This window comes from Lacerta agilis, chromosome 5, assembly GCF_009819535.1.
Source record: "Lacerta agilis isolate rLacAgi1 chromosome 5, rLacAgi1.pri, whole genome shotgun sequence".
In the NCBI taxonomy this organism is placed as follows: Eukaryota; Metazoa; Chordata; class Lepidosauria; order Squamata; family Lacertidae; genus Lacerta; species Lacerta agilis.
This window is the reverse complement of record NC_046316.1, coordinates 61,380,371-61,400,967: the sequence shown is the minus strand read 5'-3', so window position 1 is coordinate 61,400,967 and position 20,597 is coordinate 61,380,371. Positions and strand designations below refer to the sequence as shown.

Genomic DNA, 20,597 nt, shown 5'->3' with positions numbered 1-20,597 from the left:
TCAGTTCTAGCCATAGCCTGCATTTAATGAGAGGAATCCATGACCTCTTCCTTTGTATAAACCACCTTGTTTGCAAACCATAAAGATCGCAAGAAGGAAACTGAAGAGAGAAGTCTCCCATCACCTCCATGCTTCGTAAGGAAAAACTATCAATGCTTCTTTAACAAATGACAACATGGAGTCATTTCTAATTCAACATAATACCATTCCAAGCTACACCTTTAAAAATAAAGGCTTTTTTATTGGCTTTTGGTTTTTTTTTAAAGTCTACCATTACAGAAACTTTAGAATAACTTCCTTCAGCAACTATAGTTTCTGCTGTCAGGTAGGAACTGGATCACGAAGATACAGAGTCACTGCTTCCAAGCTGCTTCCGTTTTCTTGGCCTCGATTCCTCTGTGGTGAAACAACCTCCTCTTTGTTTTAAGGAGTCACTTTCTTGTAGGTAATGTGAAGGTGCTGAGTCATTGGCTGCGTAGTGGTTGCCATGGAGACAGTCTGTTCTAGTTTCCCATCAGAATTGAGCCTGAATTTTCTAGTAATCTAAGGAGGGGAATAGAAAACACATGGCTTATTATTTGATCCTGTTTATAATTCAAGAAGAAAAACAGCAGCAAAGCAAACCACTGTCCAATGACTTGAACCAAATCTGTGTCCTCAGGACTGGGAAGCAAAATGGTTCATCCCTGCAAAATTCTATAGAGAAAATATGAAGGCCTACTTATATCCCCACCACCCAAGTATTATTCAAGAGGGACAGATAATATATGCCATAAATCAGGAAAAAAAGTGAACTAGTTTGTTCAAAAGCTCTTTCAGAAGATTTCTGCTTATTTTGTGTACCAGGAACCTGCTCTGAGATCACTCAACCGTTCAACAACCATGGAGAGAAACACACATTGTGCCTCATTTGAAAGCATCTTCTGCTTCTAATTTGCCAAGCTAGGTTTAAACGAAGTATGAGAATCCGAAGGCAAGGAGTTACAATGCTGAAATTGAAGAAAAGTGTGATGGAGAATTGGATCAAACATATTAAATAAAGGGGAGAGGGGAGAAAATAGTTTAGAATTTGGTAGCTATGGAATACTGGGGGTCTTGCACCAAACAGCCCATAAGTGCAAAGCAAGGCACTGTAGTCAGAGCACATTTTGGCAGACACCAGAAAGACCCCTCCACTTATTTCAGTAAAATATTTCTGCACACAATCCAAGGTTTTGTGTATGCTAAGTTGGTGCCCTTTACCCTTTTTTGCCATAGTTAACATGGTTTTTAAAGAAGAGTGGAAATGAAATATCCGGGACTGCGGGATCTCTGCCAAAGAAAGCCTGCCAAAAGTTATTTTGTTAAGTACAACTGCAGCAAAAACACCCACACCCCACCAATATGCAGCTATCGAAGCAGAAAAACTTCAGCTCCATTAAAGCTCTCCAATACACTTGTTATTTCGAACCATATATTGTGAGGAAATGCAAACACAAACCGTGCCAGTAAAATCAATTTCCTATCTTTATTTGAAGAGGTCTGCAGAATAAAATGCTTTACTTTCCCTCCTTTAAAACAAATTGCTGAATATTGGTAATTTTTACATAATCACCGAGGAAATGTATCCCAAACATTACAGGCAAGATAATCTGAGACAAGGAAAAGGAGGTATGTGTGAACTGGGATGACGTGTCTCCTGCTGCTCTCACCAGCAATAGAAAGATTAGCTTGACCCCAGCAACTGGCTGGAAGACCTATAGCTTCTGGGAGTTTGCTTCCCCCCTCCCTCCAAAAGGAACTCCACGGCAACTGTAAGTTGCCCTGTAGCTGCAGAAATCCTTAAGGGAATGGATGGAACAGGATAAAACCTGAATAAACAAACCTCTGGTGTTATTGTTCCAGTGTTGGAACTGGATTAATACGAAGAGAGAGTGGTCTTGCTTTTTCATGTTCTTGACTTATCAGGGCCTTAATATTTAGTACATTAAACCTTTAATACACACTAATAATTACCATGCTTTTCAGATAACATGCTTTGAAGGTGAAACTTGTGTGTGTGTGTTTTGCATTATAGGTGGGCTTGAGCACACTCAAACTGGAGATTATGAAGTTGACTTGCTTTCACCAACCACAGCAAACATCAAACATAGTTTAGTGTTCAAACAAGGTAACTTGTGGTTAATCTAAAATGGAAGTGGAAGTTTCTCATCTCCTCATGTTAGTGCTAGAGGAGAGGGGGAGGAAATAGCATATAAGCCAAGGGAGGAGAGGCCAGGCTTGTTCTTGTAATGCATCCAGTTACATTCAAATTGCAGCCTGTATCTTTCCCAACTCTAAATTCTACAATGCTTTGACTGGAAATTCAGGAGCTATTTTTATCAAATGTTTGTAACAGTGGCAAACCTTGACATCTCTACAATGAACTAAGTGGTATGTTGTATTTTTGAAGCACCCACCCTTAGACAAGTCACTAGAATACAAACAGAAGTATACTCGAATACTGTTAGCATTGCTTTGCTGCAGATGTAGAGTACTTACATAACAATATAGGTTAAATGTACCAATAAATTAAATTAGTTCCACAGTCCAAAATTATTCAAACTATTTTAACGTTATGTATTGGACAGCTATAAGCAACAGGGATTTAAGAGGGTGAGTGTTTGTAAGCAAGCAGTTTACAAAAGGTCTTAAATAGATATTCTGAGTATCTTTGTGGGATATGGTTAGGCAATAGTCAAGAAAAATTAAAGGGTCCGGTGTGCGTAGGCTCATTTCAGAGCACCTGTGAGACGTGGGATCATTATATTTTTAACTGGCCACCAAAAGTTTACATTAACTAAATGGTTAGAAACTCTTTTATAGGGATGCTAAGAGTTGTAGTCCAATAACATCTAGAAGGCACTAGGTACCCCCACCCTGGAGCCTTACAATTACTTTTTTATTTTAAAAAAATCCCATTTCTTTATAATTCATAACATTACATAATTCTGGATATCTGGGAGCTTGCTGTTATCTAGAAATGAATCCCTTACTTTTGAGTGGCCCCATTTAGCTTCCAAACTGACTGACACTCAGTCACCTGAGTTCATCTTCAGTAGAAACAATTAGGATCTGCAACAGAATGTTCCAATGTATTCTCATTTCCTAATAGGACTCCTCTTGTTCAGGGTTCAAGCCAGTCAGTTTGCTCCAGGGAGCCTTCCATCTACACCCATCGCTTCCCCGCTTTTCTCTTCCAACTTATACTCAGCTTTCCATGGCCAATGAACATGCTTGCTTTAATATATAGTTGTGTACTTCTGTAAATCTTGGCGTTCCACTGAATGTGCCAATGCCTCCCTCTTGTTTCTCAGTGGCCCCACTTCGGTTGGCACTCACTACCCAAGTTCCCTGTTCCCTTCCCTCTAAGGTTGACAGTAGCCCTCTCTCAACAGCCACCCTTCTACAAAATAGACAAGACCTCTCATTTCTCTGTCATTTTTCTGACCTCAATATTTTTTCAGGTCCTCTGCTGCTGTTCTCGTTTTACTCTTCTACCAAGTGCTTAATGCAATTTTTAAAAAACTGGCACAATTTTTTTAAAAACTGGCACAGATCTCACAGTAGCATGAAATATGAGGATGAACAGAGCTACTTTAAATTTTATAGAAGCAGACTGTCTACTTGACTTTTGTCTTTTTTCTCCCCCAAGGGAATGTGTTTGTTCTGCTAAGCTCTTCAACTGCAAGAGTCAAGGCTGCCTGATGAGGAAAAATACTCTAAAACCTTGTGCGATGCTACCAAATAGTAAAAATTATTATTAAATTATGTGAACAAAATGAAGAGGAAAATAAGTATACAAAGAAAAAAGAAAAGAAAAGGGAGGGAGGGAGGAGGGAGGGACAGTCCTATGAAGAGAAGAAACCTGTTGGCTAGAAGTATGCGAAATTCTTGAACAGATGAAATTCTTGAGATCAGGTAAGAAAGTGGGGTGTGTGTGTGTCTAGCAATATACACACACACACACACACACACACACACACAAAACCTATGAACAGTCACAGCCTGCGGAGCCAACAAGCACTCCATCAGCATGGTGTTTTCTTGTGTTGCCTTCTAACAGAGCAGAGAAAGTGGTGGCAAGCACCAAGATAAATGTGCCTCCTTTCATCCAAGTCATAATTAAGGCTCAGCAGGGTAAACAGCCCAGGGACAGGACATTTCTCTCTCTCTACACACCAGGGGCCTTCCCAGGGCAGACATCCATATTAAAATAGCCAAAGGACACATGAGGACAATTTTTGTCTCTTCTCTATGGTATCAGGCCAGCCAGAGAGAAACCTACTATTCAATTCAAGAGGAAGGAAAAGTCAGGACTGTTGAAGGACTGGGAATGTCTGGTACAAAATACTGAAAAATTGTTCCTGCTTCTGAAACACCAACCAATCATTTTGACCCTCATTTACCCGTCTTGTGAGGGGTAAATGAGGGTCCCAAAAATTAGGTAACCACAGCCTTGAGATGTTGTGGACAGGAGGGAGAATATTCACTAAAATATCCTATCAAGTCAGGAGTGCACATTTTGGTCAGAGTTTTGCAACTCAGAGTATGAGCAGTTTCTGCTAGTTTAACTATCAACCAAGCAGTGCTGCAGCCAATCTGTGGAGAGACAGTTTGATAGAAAGGTCTGCAGAGTACAAAAATCGACAGATATTGGGAATCAGTTACAAAAACTAGGTAGGGCTGAAGAGAATGTCAAAGTTAAAGGCTTCCTGGGGCATGAATGAATCAGACACTTATCCAGTGAGGCCCTGCACCACTCTTTCTGATTAGCTATATAACTGCAGGCACATCTCCCTCTCCCATGCACTGCAAGAAGATCAAACCTATCCATTCTTAAAGAAATCAGCCCTGAGTGCTCACTGGAAGGGCAGATCCTGAAGTTGAGGCTCCAGTACTTTGGCCACCTCATGAGAAGAGAAGACTCCCTAGAAAAGACCCTGATGTTGGGAAAGATGGAGGGCACAAGGAGAAGGGAATGACAGAGGATGAGATGGTTGGACAGTGTTCTTGAAGCTACTAACATGAGTTTGGCCAAACTGCAGGAGGCAGTGAAGGATAGGCATGCCAGGCGTGCTCTGGTCCATGGGGTCACGAAGAGTCGGACACGACTGAACGACTGAACAACAACAACTCCCTCTCCACTCTTTTCCTGTGTGAGATCATAATCCTTGGCCATATCTGGGACCTCTTGTGGTCTAGGTGGTTCTACTGCACTAGTGAGTTCAAAAGGCGCCATTATGAGCCTGCCTTCTGCCATTTCCTGAGATGTGGCGCTCAAGTTTGTGGAGCTATAGGAAATCTGGGTTCTAGTCTTGATGCTCTTCCTACCTTCAGCATCTAAAATAATTGCTGCTGCCAGAATACACAAAAGCTTTCTTGTAGTCACTTCAGCATCTCCCTTCTGCAGGAACTGAACCCTATCTGTTTTATCCCCCAAATTTTGGTAGTTGCTTGCAGTCTGCTTGCCTGCTGACTAAGGGTTCAAATCCTTAAACGCTGAAGTTCATACCTACAGATGTTAGTTGCTCTTTTCTGCTCTTTAGTGGTCTCTTTCGAGTTGCCCATTTTACCTTGTGTGCATGCCCTAGGTTGGGAGATCTCTTTAGGCAGGCAACAGAATGCCAAGTACAGATTTGTCATACCAGTTCAGCTGAACCACACTTAAATATACTCACTTGCTCTACATGGGGTTTCTTGGCAAATGAGATCCTTGCTACAGAGTGGGAAGCTATAGAAAGCTCCTGCCCATTAACCTCTCCTTCCTCCACCTCTACCAAACCTGGATCAAGAAGAGAAATTATTAATACTGACACAATTCATGGAGCTGGAATACAAGACAACACTTGGCTTATAAGCAGGCAAGAGAGATTTGTTGAAAGTACGGCATCAAGCCACTTTCTGACTACTTTAAGGGAAGTCGTTTTTAAAGCAGAAAGAGGGGGAAACCTGCTAATGTAATTAGGCTAGTACCTGTATTCTGAGCACTGATGAAGGCCACCTTGTTAGTGTCAGGTTTGATGCGGATAAATCCACATTCTCGGTGCATCGGTTTCCTGGTGTCTGGATGGAAGGCGTTGAATCTATTAGGATAGGAGGATACTAACATTACCATGCCTCTATAAACACATCCTCCACAGAAACTAGAACTCGTTCAGCTTTTTCAGCATCATCTGTATGAAAAGAATATAGTGCTCCCATACCTGTCCTCAACAAACAGTAAACCCGAAGTCCCATTTAAGAAGCACAGGGTCATATTCAATGCAAGTCCTATTCAGAGTAGACCCACTGAAGTTAAGGGCATTTCTAACTTATGTTCACTCAAATATGGCTGAAGATAGTTTCTTGGATATCTTCTTTTTTTCTCTTGGAAATTTGTTCATTCTTTTAACTATGGCCTGCATTTTTGCCTGTCCCATTAGATACTTGTCAGAGTATATTTTTCATATTACTTGGCAACTCCAGCAACTCCTAATAAGGAATATTGAGGTGTACCTGTCGCCGCAGGAGTAGTATGACAGTGTTCTTCTTCCTCGACATAGAATGCTGCAGTTGTATAAGTGCTATGTATAAACTTCCTTACACACAGCACTCCTGAACAGTCGTTTTAAAAACTACAGAAATGTGCTAGTAAAAAAGTGCTGATTTTATACATGAGGTCCAAATGTGATGTCGGCAGCAAAGCGTGCTTTCTTCCATAATCGCCCTATTACCTCTCCCATATTTATGATGTTTCTGGATAATTTCCTACACTGCATTTCTGCAGAGGTCATGCAAAGTAAGAATGGATGCTCACTTTTGGCCTAAATAGTCTCTAAGGAGCTAGGCAATTCCGCCATTTACAGAATCAGCTGGCAAGTAATATTTTAAAATGCAACTCTTCCCTTAAAGCTACTTTATAGGGGTCCAAATCTTCCCAATTAGTGAAAATCCGTATTTCAGCTGGGCAATTCAGCAGAAAGAGTTATGCAACTAGAATAGGCATGTGGCGGAGTGCATTAAATTCCAAAGCAAACTGAACTGACCACTTTTTAAAGGATATAAAAACTAGCAGCTTCGAGCAGTGCTCCCCCCCGAAAAATAGGTGCCAGTACTCACCACAAAATTGTTACAGTAAGTGCCACACTTTTTAACAACAACAAAAAAGAGGTGCTGGTACTGAGTACCCCCTGAAAAAAGCACTGGCTTTGAGAAAAGAATATCATGCATAATTGCAATCATTGGGAAGATGTTTGTTTAACACCACAACAGCATCAGGTGAATATCCTTTCAACTCTCAAATTTCACTTTCCATTTTAAGAACACAAAAGCCTGCTCAAAATTCTAAGAAAAACTGTTTTTCTCAAAACCAAAACATGTTGCATTTCCAACTTTCCATTTGTGCTTATATAGAAATGCATCTTTTTTTGAGTCAAGAGAGCTGGAAAAATTTCAAAAATATATCGAAAAAATCTTTGTAATGCTTGGAGGATAATAAATCATACATTTGATCACGCCCACTCTTGCTTGGCTCTGGAAAAAAACATTCCATTCCCAGGCTACCAGGAAGGACCCCATTAACCACTTAAGCCAACTAAAAGAAAGTGTCCAGAACTACTATATCACAACATCACATATGACCACTGTTTTCCTGCAACACATTCCTGTGCCATTGAAGCCCCTTCAATCTATTGTTCCCAAAACCATCATACAGCCACTGCTGATTTCTCCCACCTAATGTGACTTGTATTCAACAAATCACCTGTCAGCCATGCATAAAAGGAATTCCATGCAGGTGAATAACCAGGCTGGCAGAGGAGGGTCATCTCCAGTCTACTTGGTAAAAGGCCAAAGTTTGATAAAAACCTCCTCTTAGCAGGGCAATATAAATGTTGCTGACTAGTAAATTTTGGGGTCTTATTTACAAAGTCTATGATCCCTAGACACCCAATTCCTTGGTGAACCCACAAACAGTTGCATAGCTATCTTGACCCTGCAGCTACCTCTTCCTCTTCTGCCATCTGCCCTGCTGTTACCTTTCCATGGCACACACAGGACGGGAGCACTGGGAGGGAATGGGAAGCAGGGGGAAAGCAAAATCATAAGGGGCTTTTAAAGATTTTGCTGCCTATTTACTTTCTTAAAGTGCCTGGGAATTCAATTTTGCACTAGAATTACTAGTAGGGGTGTGGAGATGTTATATTGCCTGCACAGTTACTTCTGTCCTTTCATTTACATTTGAGGTCTTTAAGAAAACTGACTGCATCTCTAGGGATGACAGCTAAATGTAAAAATATATGTGGTGATAGGTTAATAGCTGCTGAGCAGCTTCTGAGAAACATGATGTCTATTTCTAGGAAGAATTTGATTTATATTCTACACACTGATTTTATTTAAATTGATTCTTAGGTTGTACCTCACTAACAGTCTCAGTTGATAAACAACACAGATTATTTTAAGGTGTCCCTGTCGCAGAAAACCCCCCTCAAAAATAAGGAAACTTACGAAAAATTCAGCATGGGTTGCCCCACGTGAGAGATGCACACTTCTTCGAGGTATTGAAAGGGCTTCATTGCAGGGAAGGTACCATCTCCTGGGGGGTCTGACAGCCAGGTGCCCAGCATCCAGGAGAGAGGCTCAACCACAGGGTTCAACTGCGGGGGTTCTGTGAGAAGAGAGAGACTGAGGATAAGCAAACTGCACCAAGACTTTGCGCAATTATCTCTTACCATGTCACTGTTGGTCAACTACTTTGCATTGGTGAGACAGTTCCCAGTAGCCATGTTGCATGTTCTACCACCCTCTTTCATTTTATCTGTTTTTATCCAGCTCTGGCCACACGAGGCTTGAGTTGGGTCGAAAGTTCAAAACAAACAAATTTCATATTTTACAAACCTGGCTCAAAATAAAAGTTTGACTAGTTATGTGCCTATAGGCTCCTTGACCATTTCTTACCCCCCTCAGGGTCAAACTATATGTTACAGAGAAGACCTGCAATCAAAGCAGCAGTGCTGGGGAAGGGCATAATTACCCCGCCATCAAAGAAAACTGCTGGAATGTTCACAGTCCTGGAGAGAAGAAGAAATAATACAAGCATGTCATTTTCCTAAATGAGGCTAAGATAAATTTTCAAGGCATGGAAAAATTTCAGCTGCAAAACCAGAACTGGGCAAAGCTGTACACACCCAAGTCCCCTTCACATTAATACTGAATGTGCTGCCACACATTCAAATAACTATATATGTGTACACAAAGAGCTTTTAGCTATATACAAATAACTGTATCAATGGCAAGCATTATTTTAGACAGAGAAAGCAATGTCATAACAAAGCTATAACCTATACGTTGGGAAAGACAAGTGAGAACCAGAACAAAGCATTTTAGTGTTCCCTGCTTCCTAACAGGAGTGGTCCCATTCAAGGCTCAAGCCAGATGAGTGAGTGATTGACGGTACACAAGATGGTACACAAACTATGCTTTGCATGAACACCTGACCTCAGTGTTCTCAAAAGTCTGCTAACTTCCAGGAGTATCTTATTTTCTTGTTCTTTGATGGTAGCTTGAATAAGATATTGGTATGGTAAAATTGATTTTTTTTAAAATTACATTTAAATTACCATTGTAATACTTCACTATAGTACCCCTGTCTGCAAACACCCAAAGCACACTTTCTTTAAAAATGAACACACAGAATTCTACAGACTGGCTTGTCCTTTTAAAAATTTGACTGCTCCATGCAAGATGGCAAGGACTCCATGCAAGTGGTATAGTAGAGTACTGCAGGGGCAGGCAGGGACGAAACACTTATTTTGCAGCAGGGACAATATATCTTTAGGTATAATTTTATTTTATATGGGATGCTTTCCAATTGTTGAAAGCAGAGTAAATCAGAATTCTTTTTGTTGTGAAGAAATTATAACTTGTGAGTATATATTTTGGTGCTCTATTTATTATTTCAGTTTATGTACTAATGTTATGCTTGTGTTAGGCAAGTCTATTCTTTTTCAATTTTTAAAAAATACAATCAAATGGGCATAAAAGGATATTTCGAAGCTAACTTTATTCTACATAGAGCAGTGAGAAGTGTGATGGGTGATGAGCTATTCTGAAAAGTCCTCTTTATCTGGGCAGATTTCGATGAAATCTCTTTTCCTTCCATCTCCTTAAGCATAAAATTGTGGCAATATTTATGACAAAGAACCATTTCCATGGAATTAGTATAAGGTCATGCAGAAACCTGACCTCTCTCCTTGAAGAACATATGCAGTTTATAACAAAGAGTTGTGTGGCAACTTGAAGTCTAATAATTTATTATGACTTAACTTTTGTAGACTAGAGTCCATTAGTTTATAAGAGGATGAAAACAGGGAAGCTTGCAAAGCTGAAAATGTGTTTTTTGCTACCATCTAGTGGCTTCAAGTAATAATGCAGCAATTCAAAGCAGCCTTCCCTGAGAGGGTGTAACACGGAACCATATTATCTGCTCCTTTTTTGTCACTTTTGTCACTTATGTCACTTTTGTTACTTTTGTTATCCGGAATGGTATCACTAAATGAGAACAAAGTATAATTGAGAGGTCACTGCTAGACCTTCCAGATTCACTACATTAAGATAAATACACTTTATATAAAATTTATTTATATTTATATTTATGTATTTATATAAAATAAATACACTAAATACACTTGCAAAGTTCCAAAGGCACTGAATCCTTTGCAGTTGTATCTTCACGACAAATTCCATTGCAACACATGCAATTTTAACAGGAATAAAGGTAAAGGGACCCCTGACCGTTAAGTCCAGTCGTGGATGACTCTGGAGTTGTGGCTCTCATCTCGCTTTACTGGCTAAGGGAGCCGGCATTTGTCCGCAGACAGCTTCCGGGTCATGTGGCCAGCATGACTAAGCCACTTCTGGCGAACCAGAGCAGCGCACGGAAATGCCGTTTACCTTCCCGCCTATTTATCTACTTGCACTTTGAAGTGCTTTCGAACTGCTAGGTTGGCAGGAGCAGAGACCGAGCAACGGGAGCTCACCCCGCCACGGGGATTCAAACCGCCAACCTTCTGATTGGCAAGCCCTAGGCTCTGTGGTTTAGACCACAACGCCACCCGTGTCCTTATTTGAAAAGGAATATTGGACTGCAAAAAAGATGACAACCTTTCTGTTAGATTTGTACTTGGAGGTTGTTGGTCAGAGATACCAGAGCATGCTGACTCAAAGTTGAAATTCAACTCAAAGTTATTCAACTTATCATCCAGCCCAGACCAGTAAGGATATCTATGTTTATTTTTACTCTAATGAAGAAAGAATGTGAAATGTTAGATGACTAGCTGGTCAAAAATCTTATCTGATTCATAATCAGCTACCTTTTCTTTTTTAAAAAACACATAAGAGAATCCCAGGGTGTTTTACAGTACATCTCCTTCCTCATTCTCAACCTTTTATACAATACATGTTAAATGTCATACTGTATTGTGCAACACCAAAGCTCACATATTGCCTTGTAAAGTCTCCTTAAATACAACCGATAAGTTGATTCTACTAAGATTTATTTGATTCTACTGCTGTAAGGTCTTTGATTCCGATTCTTAATGACTTTTAAAAAATTATTTAAAGTAAACTCTTTATAGGTTTTTTATTAATCCATATTTAAAACTTGCTAAATAATGCATATATTATTTTATTGTACTTTCATTGTACACCCTTGAGGGTGGCCAAGAGTGTTTGATAACCAAGTTCCCCTCTCACCATAAACAGAAGTTAACTGAATAGGAGGGCTGTGGGCTCTTCCCTGTTTTACTTGTAAACTTCTACCCATGATGAAGAGATCATAGAATCACAGAATTGTATAGCTGGAAGGGACCACAAGAGTAATCTAGTCCAATTCCCTGCAACACAGGAATCTTTTGCCCAATGTGAGGTTCAAACCGACAACCCTGAGATTAAGAGTCTCATGCTCTACCAACTGAGCTATTTGGATCAAGGGAGTGAGTGCATTTTTCTGAGGTCTCATTCTGAATACAATCCCATGGACCATATAGCAGCTCCAAGTAAAGTTGCGGAGTGCAGGTGCACTGTGCTCTGTTGAGACAACAGATCTCTGCACACAAAGGCTGAGAACAATGCCCTGCAGGATAATTTAAACAGGCACGAATCTTAAGAAGAGCTCAGATGGAACCCAAATCTCCGTTTTCAGAATGTCTTAGCGTTTCGATAAAAGTGTTAAGCATTTTAGACTGTACCTGTATCTGTTTCAATGCTGGTCATATCGTGCAAGATTATTTTTAGCTTGTTCACTCTAGATTGCTTATCATTCCCTATTCTCCAGGAACACTGTGATGCAATCTAGTAAGACAAGACAGGAAACAACCTTGGGACTCTACACAGAGGTTACCCCAGTGCATTCTGGGACTTGTAGTTTAGCTTAAGAAAGCTATGGAGAGAAGAAACCTACAAGTATGGCATATATTGTGACTCATAATTCCTTTCTGGCTACTACTGCCTTTTCATAGACAGAGGATAAGCAACATAAAGGAAGTTAAAGGCAAACATATATGTATTTACATTTGAGTTTTATCAATTAGTACAGATGGTGATCATTTCGTGCAGAGGTTCCATTCCCAGCCCCCGCACACATTGGTGGAGTGTGCGTAAGTGCGCCCCTGCCCATTATGCTCCAAAATTCTACTTGGAGCCTTTGCTGTGATGCAAAGGGGGAAACATAAAGCAGGGGGGAGGCTTCACATATGCTCATTTGCAAATAATATGCATGTCAGCAACAATATTGCATACCCTCTAACTTGTCCCAGAGGAAAACCAGGACACACATCTTTTGGGGCCATGAAGTCACATGACTTGTGCAAGAGCACAGCCCCCCCAAATGGGATGTCCCTCTTAAATTGAGACAGTTGAGGGGTATGATATTGCAGATTAGCAAAATTGTATCAGTAATTCATGCAAATTGAGATTTTGTCAGGCAAAGTTACATATTGAGCCTACAACTTTGTCCTTTGTTTCTTTCATTCTTACAAGACTAAGTAATCTGTACGTAACAGTGTCCACACAGAAACATATTCCTTGTTTCTCTACAGAGCACACACAAAACAGTTAACAACTGTTCAAGTTGTTGTTGTTGTTGTTGTTGTTGTTGTTGTTGTTGTTGTTGTTGTTGTTGCTGTTACTAAGGTTACTACCTGCCCTTCACCAGCAGGTCCCAGGGCAAGTTACAACAGTTTAAAATTTAAAACTGTTAAAACAAATTATAGTCACGGGAATAGCCTGATCACTGCTAGCAAGGTCCTGCCAGCTAGAGTTGATGGGAGTTGTAGTCCAACAGCTGGGGACCCAAGTTTGAGCAACGCTGGCCTAAATAAGCACAACAAACTAAAACAGGGGAGGCTAACCTGTGGCACTCCAGATGTTGCTGGACTACTGCTCCCATCACTGGCCATGCTGCCTGGGGTTGGTGGGATGGCCACAGCTGCCCAGCTACAGGTTACACACCCCTGGTCTCAAACCCTATGGTAGTAAATAGGTTTTGTATATGAATTCTGAACGCCTTCATCACAATCCAGCCAGGAGAGGTGTGCACATGCCACCCCTCCCTTATTTCCTTATAGGCAAATGACTTCCATTGACCTCTTTGGCAGAAAGGAAAGGAGAACGTGTGGCAAAACCTTCCACAGTCCTCAGTGGCTAAGGTGTTTTATCCTATCTCAGCTTACAGATCTTCTTCTCCAATAGGGAGATGTTCCAAGTAAATTTCAGACAAAATTTGGCTAGTATACCTAGACAACCCTGATGTGAGGAGTAGGAATGAAATTTGGCCCCTTCGCCTCCGGGGCTCTGAGGATTTTGGTGCACACATACAAACACACTCCACTGGAACACCTGACTTGCCAGGTCTTGGCCACATCAGCACTACTGAATCTGAACCGTCATTCCACTGTCTGCTTCCTGAACACAAGAAATGGCTATTTGCCTAAGGTAGGAGCGCTCAAGGACCATATTATCTCATAGGAAATCTTCCAAGGTCATATGCCAGTAGCAGGTAAGCCAAAGGCAACAGATGTGACTCTTACCTTTTGTTGCCAGGCAAAAACATTCACTTGGCTTTTAACTATATATGGGCTTTTTCTGTGGGCGGTTTTTTAAATGCTGGATTTAATATATGTACCCGGTATGTCTTTGGTTTTTTTCCTTAAAACACTGTAAGTCACTTTGTACAGTAAGCTACATTCCTGCCATGCAAAAGTCAGAGGTTTTGTACACACACATAGACATGGTTCTTCATTCAGAGAAGGATACATTCCAGCCAGGCAAAAGCATGCAGAGGATGCAGGGCTGGTAATGAGTGTGGCCTGGGGGAAGCTCCATGGGATGGCTAGAAATGCCTGGAGGGCTGCATTTGTCTTGCAAGCCTATGGCTTTTAATAATGTATCTTATTTTGGGTATAACTACAGTGTACCAACTGCATGTCAAATGGTGACTAAACTGTGTTTGGGTATAAGAAAGCTACACATTCAGAGGGAAAGCGTGCCGAGAAATCACGATATACATAAATGAGGTATATGATGTTTTAAAACTGGCATATTAATGACTCACCCATAGGCAGTAATGCAAACAATCAAAACCCCTAAAATGTAATTCTAAGGACAATATTCCTCCTCTCTTCAAATTTCAGAGCACTGGTGCATGGCGTATGGGTGGGGAATATACGTGTGACTGTTTCGGTTAGGATGGCCAAGTGCAAAAGAGGGTAGGATGCCTGCAGCTTTCCTAGCTGTATAAAAGGAAATCTCAGCAGATGTGGCTTGCATAACAAGCCACACCTGCTGCTGAAATTCTCTTTTTTACATGACAATTTAATGTGCGGGTTGCTTGGCCTCTTTTGCACCTGACGATCCTAGTTTCAATAACAAAGCATACGAGTTTGCAAGCAGTTTCATTTTCAAAAACTGGAGGCTACATCGCCAGACTCCCTGGAAAAGACCCTGATGTTGGGAAAGTTGGAGGGCACAAGGAGAAGGGGACGACAGAGGACGAGATGGTTGGACAGTGTTCTCGAAGCTACCAACATGAGTCTGACCAAACTGCGGGAGGCAGTGGAAGACAAGAGTGCCTGGCGTGCTCTGGTCCATGGGGTCACGAAGAGTTGGACACGACTAAACGACTAAACAACAACAACAAAAATTTTAAGGAAATGGGCAGAAATCATCTAACACGGACTTCCGCTAGTGCAATGGGACATCCTGCCCTCTCGTCTCACTGTGTGCCCCCTGAAATTGGCTCGAGGGGCAGTTGGGAGAACCCACAGATCAACACTGAAGGGGAAGAAGAGGGGCAATGGTTCCATCTGGCAAGCTGCAATGCATGCAGTGTGTGATTGTTCATTATAATGCAACATTGAATCCCACCCATTATATCTAATAAATGGCTTCATATTTTTATATCAGTTTCACCCTGGCTAAGAGCGCAGAAGATACTGACCACAGTCCTGGGACAGCAGGTTGCTCAGGCATGGGAAATTGATCCTCTTCAGTTCATCTAGTTTTTCCTTCAGCTTTCTAACTTGGCTGTCGGAGCGACTGATCTTTTGTCTCAACTGCTTTAGCTCTCCATTCTTCTTCTCTACCTGCTCTCTCAAGCAGCACACTTGACTTTTGCTCTGCCTAGAGGAGAAGCAATACGAATGCAGGGAATCAATGAGTTTGCAGGCTCCTGAAGCAGACATGATGACCTCATTGATGGACATGGGGTTGGCATCCGTTTCTCCCTTCTGACCTACAACAGCTTCTGTTGCTGGCTTAGGGGTCAGATCTGCAGGAGAAGCAGACATGTTCTGGGAAGGTTTCTGAGGGATAGCAGTGAGAGAGGAAGTAGAGGAGGATTCTGTTAAACTAGTGTCCTGCTCCAGAGTGTTGCTACTACAGCTTGGATCCACACTTCTCCTTAACCTTTTCCTTTCTAGTTGCTCTTTTGGAAAAGATGACCTCTCTCTAGTGTGCTTGGAGAAAAAGCTGTAAGAGTGAAGGGAGCCAATAAATTTGCATGCACCAGACACAGGAGGTGTGAAGTCATCCTCCGATATACCACTTTTGTCCATTTTCAAATTCCCAGAATGGATAACTGCTTCGGAACAATCCTCCAGAGTCAGTTTTCCTGGCTTATTTTGAGTTACTTTTGTGACTAGGTTATCTGCTAACATCCTCCTGAGGGAGCCTTCAAGTTGGTCCTGGAAATTTTCTCCCTGCTCTGACATTGACCCGATTTCAGCTTGAAGAGTCACTTGCTCTATTTCTTGAGTCCCGTGAACTATCAAGTTTTGGTCAGATGATAAGATTCCCTCAACTACCTCACCGCTTCCTTCCTTTGGTTGATCGCCATCTCCTTCTAGAGTCTGACTTGCTATTTTCCTCCTCCTTTTGACATAATCCCTGCTCTCCCCTCTTGTCTCTGAAATATGGAAGATGGTTGGCACAGCTGTGGGCTTGAGCAGCCGGTGCTGGTCTTCGTGCCGTTTTGAAAAACTGTCTTTAGTAAAGTGCTCGCTGCAAAGAAAGGAATACTTGGTGGGAATCCAGTTGTCCCGCTGAACTGCTTTTAACCACTGGATCAGTCTCTTTGAATCCTTTAAGGGAAACCTTCAAAACAGTGTAAAGGAAAAGCATTACTGTGTATGCTTTTTGCCTAGAGCTTTGCAAAGTAGCTTATACATTGAGTTACATTTAAGAGCAACCTGAATTTTATAAAAAGACAGTCTGTTAAGATTATATTGCAGGGCACAGAAATATGCAGCAGTAATTACATTTTCTACAAATCAAAATTTGTCATGTATGTTAAGACCCTTTCAGCTTTGAACCTATTCGTTCATTTTTTTTAAATGCAGTAACTCTGGATTAGGTGGAAACGGTTCTTGCAGCAAACAGAAATACATACAATTCAGAAACATTAATGACAGTTAAAATATTTTTTATCATTTAGCCACTTGCAAACAATTCTTACAACCCAACCAGCAGGTTTAAATGAGCTGCCAAGTGCTATTCTAAAGCTGCAACTCCTATGCAGGGTTGGATATGGTTAAGCCTATTTGTTTCCAAGGGGCTCAGACTCACCTAACTTTGCATTAGGTCAGGCTGAATGATAAGAGGCAGCTGGAAAGATGGGTCTCCTACAGGGAAAGTACTGTAGTAAGGGCACCACCACCACTGGTAATCTATTGCTGAACTTTATATGGTACCCTAGTTAGGTTATCCCTACTATACCTTAAGTCTAGATTTGGGAGCTTAGCAGCTAACCATATCACAATGTATTTGCACCAGTCAAAAATACATGTCTATCCCTGACATAACATGGAGTTATGCAGTCTTCTAGCTTAGCCTGAGATCACTGACCAATCTCCCATTATCTACCTCAACAACTTTCTCCTCAGATGGCACATAAATATCCTTCTACCTTCCTTCCCAGTGAAGTGTGAGATGCAGACAAAGAAGAGGAGAGGATGGGGGGATACTGCTAGGGTCACCACTGTTCACTCTGGGGAAGAGAAATTGTAAGCCACACCAAATAATGTGTGTGCAATTTATCTGTTTGCCCGTGTCCTGGTTCAGGCAGAAGTGCATCTGAAGGTACGTCAAGCGTTGTTGACGGCAGTATAGACCCTGATCAGCACTGTAAAGTTAAAAAAGCAAATAGTGTGAATGGAAAAACTCCGTCTGGCTCCACTATATTGGCGAGTTATCCATGATGAGAGAGGCAATCTAACCCATTAATCTGCTTTGTGAAACAGACTCTTCCAAACTGTAGAGAGAGAATATCAGGAAAGGTATAAAACAGTCTGAAATTGCCACTTCAACACAAAGGCAGAAAAAATGGGTTTTCAAGTGTCAGGCCTTCTGATTCAATACACCTGACACTGACAAGTTGGACGGAGACTATGCCAGTTTCTCATGTCTATCATGAGCAGACAAAATGCATTCTGGGAGCTAACAGGACACCTGTGGTACCACAGGAGAAAGTGATTGCCTATTGTGGGGGCAGCATGCAGGATCTACTTTATGTGTGTGTTTTTAATAGATCTCCAAGATCCTCCAACTGAGCAAGGCAGGGGAACAGGACATACTTTAGCAATGAAGCAGTAATGTGTTCAGCTAAAAAAGATGCTATATTTAACTTATTCAAGGAAAACTAGGATATAAGTGTAATAATAAATAAATAAATAACATCAGATATAATACTGCAAATTATATCTACTGGGATATCCTTATCCAAGTTCTGTTCACCCATAGTGCAAAATTAGATGACAACTTTTCCTTTTTCATCTATGTCCACTTTAGTATTAGTTACTTCTGTTACAATGCAGACCAAGTAGGTATTATAAAGTATTTATTTTGCACAATTTAGATGTCAAAGCAAATCATGGGTAAAGATCCTCTGCAGGTTTAGCAATGACTAAGTCTCACTATGTTAAATATATAGGATGTAACTATTATGGTTTAGCATGCTGACTGAATTGGTATGTCATGATTTGCAATCAGTCAGCAAACCAAAATCATAAGCAATGGTTTGAAGTGGATCTGCACTTGCAAACTACATTATGTCATGTCTGAAATGACAAATTATAGTCATGGTTTTTGCTTCATTTCTGGAGTGCAAAGCAAAGGGAAAATGAAAGCAAACAGCTTTAAACCATGGTTTGCTTGTACATTGGAAGCGCAAAACATGATTTGGGCTCTAACCCAGGCATAGGCAAACTTGGCCCTCCAGATGTTTTGAGACTACAATTCCCATCATCCCTGACCACTGGTCTTGTTAGCTGGGATGATGGAAGTTGTAGGCCCCAAAACATCTGGAGAGCCATGTTTGCCTAGCCTGCTCTAACCTATGGTTAGAGCAAACAATGGTTTGATGTACTTTGATATCTGAAGTAAGCCTGTGCTTTGACAAAAGCAATAGCTGTTGGTCATCAGTCCTACTTTAAGAAACAATGTAATGCACTTTGCTACTCTCAATGACAGAACAGTTTGAGTAATCTAAATCTAATACAAAAAGGAAAAAAAAACAATATGTGGGCAAAATATGGAGGAGTATGACTCCCATCATCCCTGACCATTGGTCATGTTGGATTCAATTGACTAGACTCAGGAGTCCAACATCATGTGGAGGACCATAGATTCCACAGCCCTTCTCTAGCACACCTTTGCTGAGAATCTACCTTTTGCCTTGATTGTGAATTCCTGGTTGCTGCTGGAAACAAAATGCTGGGCTGGATGAAATTTGCTTCTTTTCTCAATTATAAATATATATTGTTTCCTCAACTTATTTATAGTAAACTCTGCATATCTTTGCAACTTAGCTATTTGTCATTTCTATATGCATGGGTGTGGCACATTTCTTAACGCTAGGGAATGCTCTTCTTGCATGCTACCAGAAAAGCAAAAAATCAGGCATTTCTAATTGTTGCCATCGGCCGAGATGTTTGCTGCACACCTGATGGGCAACTTGCTTTCTCCAATGGGCGCATACACCTTATTCCCAGAACTCTGACAGGACGAGACAGGCAAACTTAGAAACAGGAAGGCTATGTACTCCACACCTTAAAAGTGGGGCTTTCTTTTGAGTTCAGGACGTACCCGCCCTGGAACCTGTTTTCAAAGGTTGCGCTTCTGCTATAAAACGTGGGAAAGCGAGAGACGGACGGGCAAGGTGTCGTCATCACCAGAAGGAAGCATGTACAGGGTGCCTTGCTCTGCCTTCCCGGGGGTGGGGTGGGGTGGGGTGGGGGGCACAGCCCTGACACACCTCTCTAAAAATTAGGTTAGGCGGCCGGAGTTGTATTGGTGGATAGAACATGGCTAAGGGAATCCCTTTTGTCCGCGGGATGCTCCCTCGATCTGCCTGGGAGCGGGTGGAGGCGAGGTAATAAGTGGGGTGGGGGGATGCAAGCAGCCAGTACTGTATGCGAGCGGGGCACCCCGTCTTGTTTCGTGGGGCATCAGCCCGTCAGGGTGCTGCAGGCGGAGGAGGAAAAGAAGGAGGCTCCTCGCCCGCCTGCCCGACGTATGTCACGGAGAAGGAGATGGGCAGGGCTGTGCTCCAGTCGCCCTCCCAGGACCAGGTGCGACCTGTTCCTGCCCTCCCCCTGGTTACCTGTGGAAGGAGACGGCCGCTCGACCCCGGGGAGCTTTGCCCTGCCGGTTGGAGCAATTCAGCGCCGCGCAGCAGATCACCATCTCTGGAGGCCGCGCGGGCGGCCCTGCCTCTCCCCCACCTCCTCCTCCTCCTCCTCCCCCCGCTCCGCGTCCGTACAACAAGATGGCGCAGCCTGTCGAGTCACCTCAGCCGCCTCGCCGCATCCTGAACGGCCACTTCCGTACGGAAGGAGCAGCCGTTTCACAGGGGCGGTCCTCAGGCGGCGTTTGGTCATAGCGTACGTGCATCTACAGCACACTTGCCTTTTTTAAAAAAACAACAGCAGCAACAACGGCTTTTTACCTCACGGCCTCACTGTCTGTACACAGAAAGACGGCCGGACTGTTGTGGGTTAGAATGGTTATAATAGAAGTGTGACGTGAACTCCTAGACACTGCAATGT

General features: G+C 42.0%; 1 protein-coding gene across 3 annotated transcripts; it reads right to left on the bottom strand.

The window, feature by feature from the left end:
* Positions 1 to 263: 263 nt before the first annotated feature.
* Positions 264 to 20,293, bottom strand: THAP4 (THAP domain containing 4). 3 transcript variants are annotated; one of them, XM_033150179.1, is made up of 6 exons: positions 20,153 to 20,293; positions 15,494 to 16,647; positions 8,506 to 8,665; positions 5,995 to 6,104; positions 5,700 to 5,803; positions 264 to 543 (listed from the first exon to the last, which is right to left on the bottom strand). In XM_033150179.1, exons 1-6 carry the CDS (start codon positions 20,233 to 20,235, stop codon positions 424 to 426), a joined length of 1,731 nt encoding a protein of 576 aa, XP_033006070.1. In that variant the 5' UTR covers positions 20,236 to 20,293; the 3' UTR covers positions 264 to 423. The 3 variants fall into 3 exon arrangements, with proteins under 3 accessions (XP_033006070.1, XP_033006071.1, XP_033006072.1); XM_033150180.1 differs by having other exon boundaries at positions 15,494 to 15,675; positions 20,153 to 20,288; XM_033150181.1 differs by lacking the exons at positions 15,494 to 16,647; positions 20,153 to 20,293 and adding an exon at positions 12,246 to 12,364.
* Positions 20,294 to 20,597: the final 304 nt, after the last annotated feature.

Excerpts from the sequence above, each read along its gene's own strand:
- THAP4 (XM_033150179.1), bottom strand. The coding sequence starts at position 20,235 with ATGGTGATCTGCTGCGCGGCGCTGAATTGCTCCAACCGGCAGGGCAAA. Across the intron at positions 8,666-15,493 it reads CCTGCTGTCCCAGGACTGTG|AACCCCCGCAGTTGAACCCT; the intron begins GTCAGTATCTTC and ends CTCTTCTCACAG. Across the intron at positions 6,105-8,505 it reads CAACCCATGCTGAATTTTTC|ATTCAACGCCTTCCATCCAG; the intron begins GTAAGTTTCCTT and ends CTATCCTAATAG.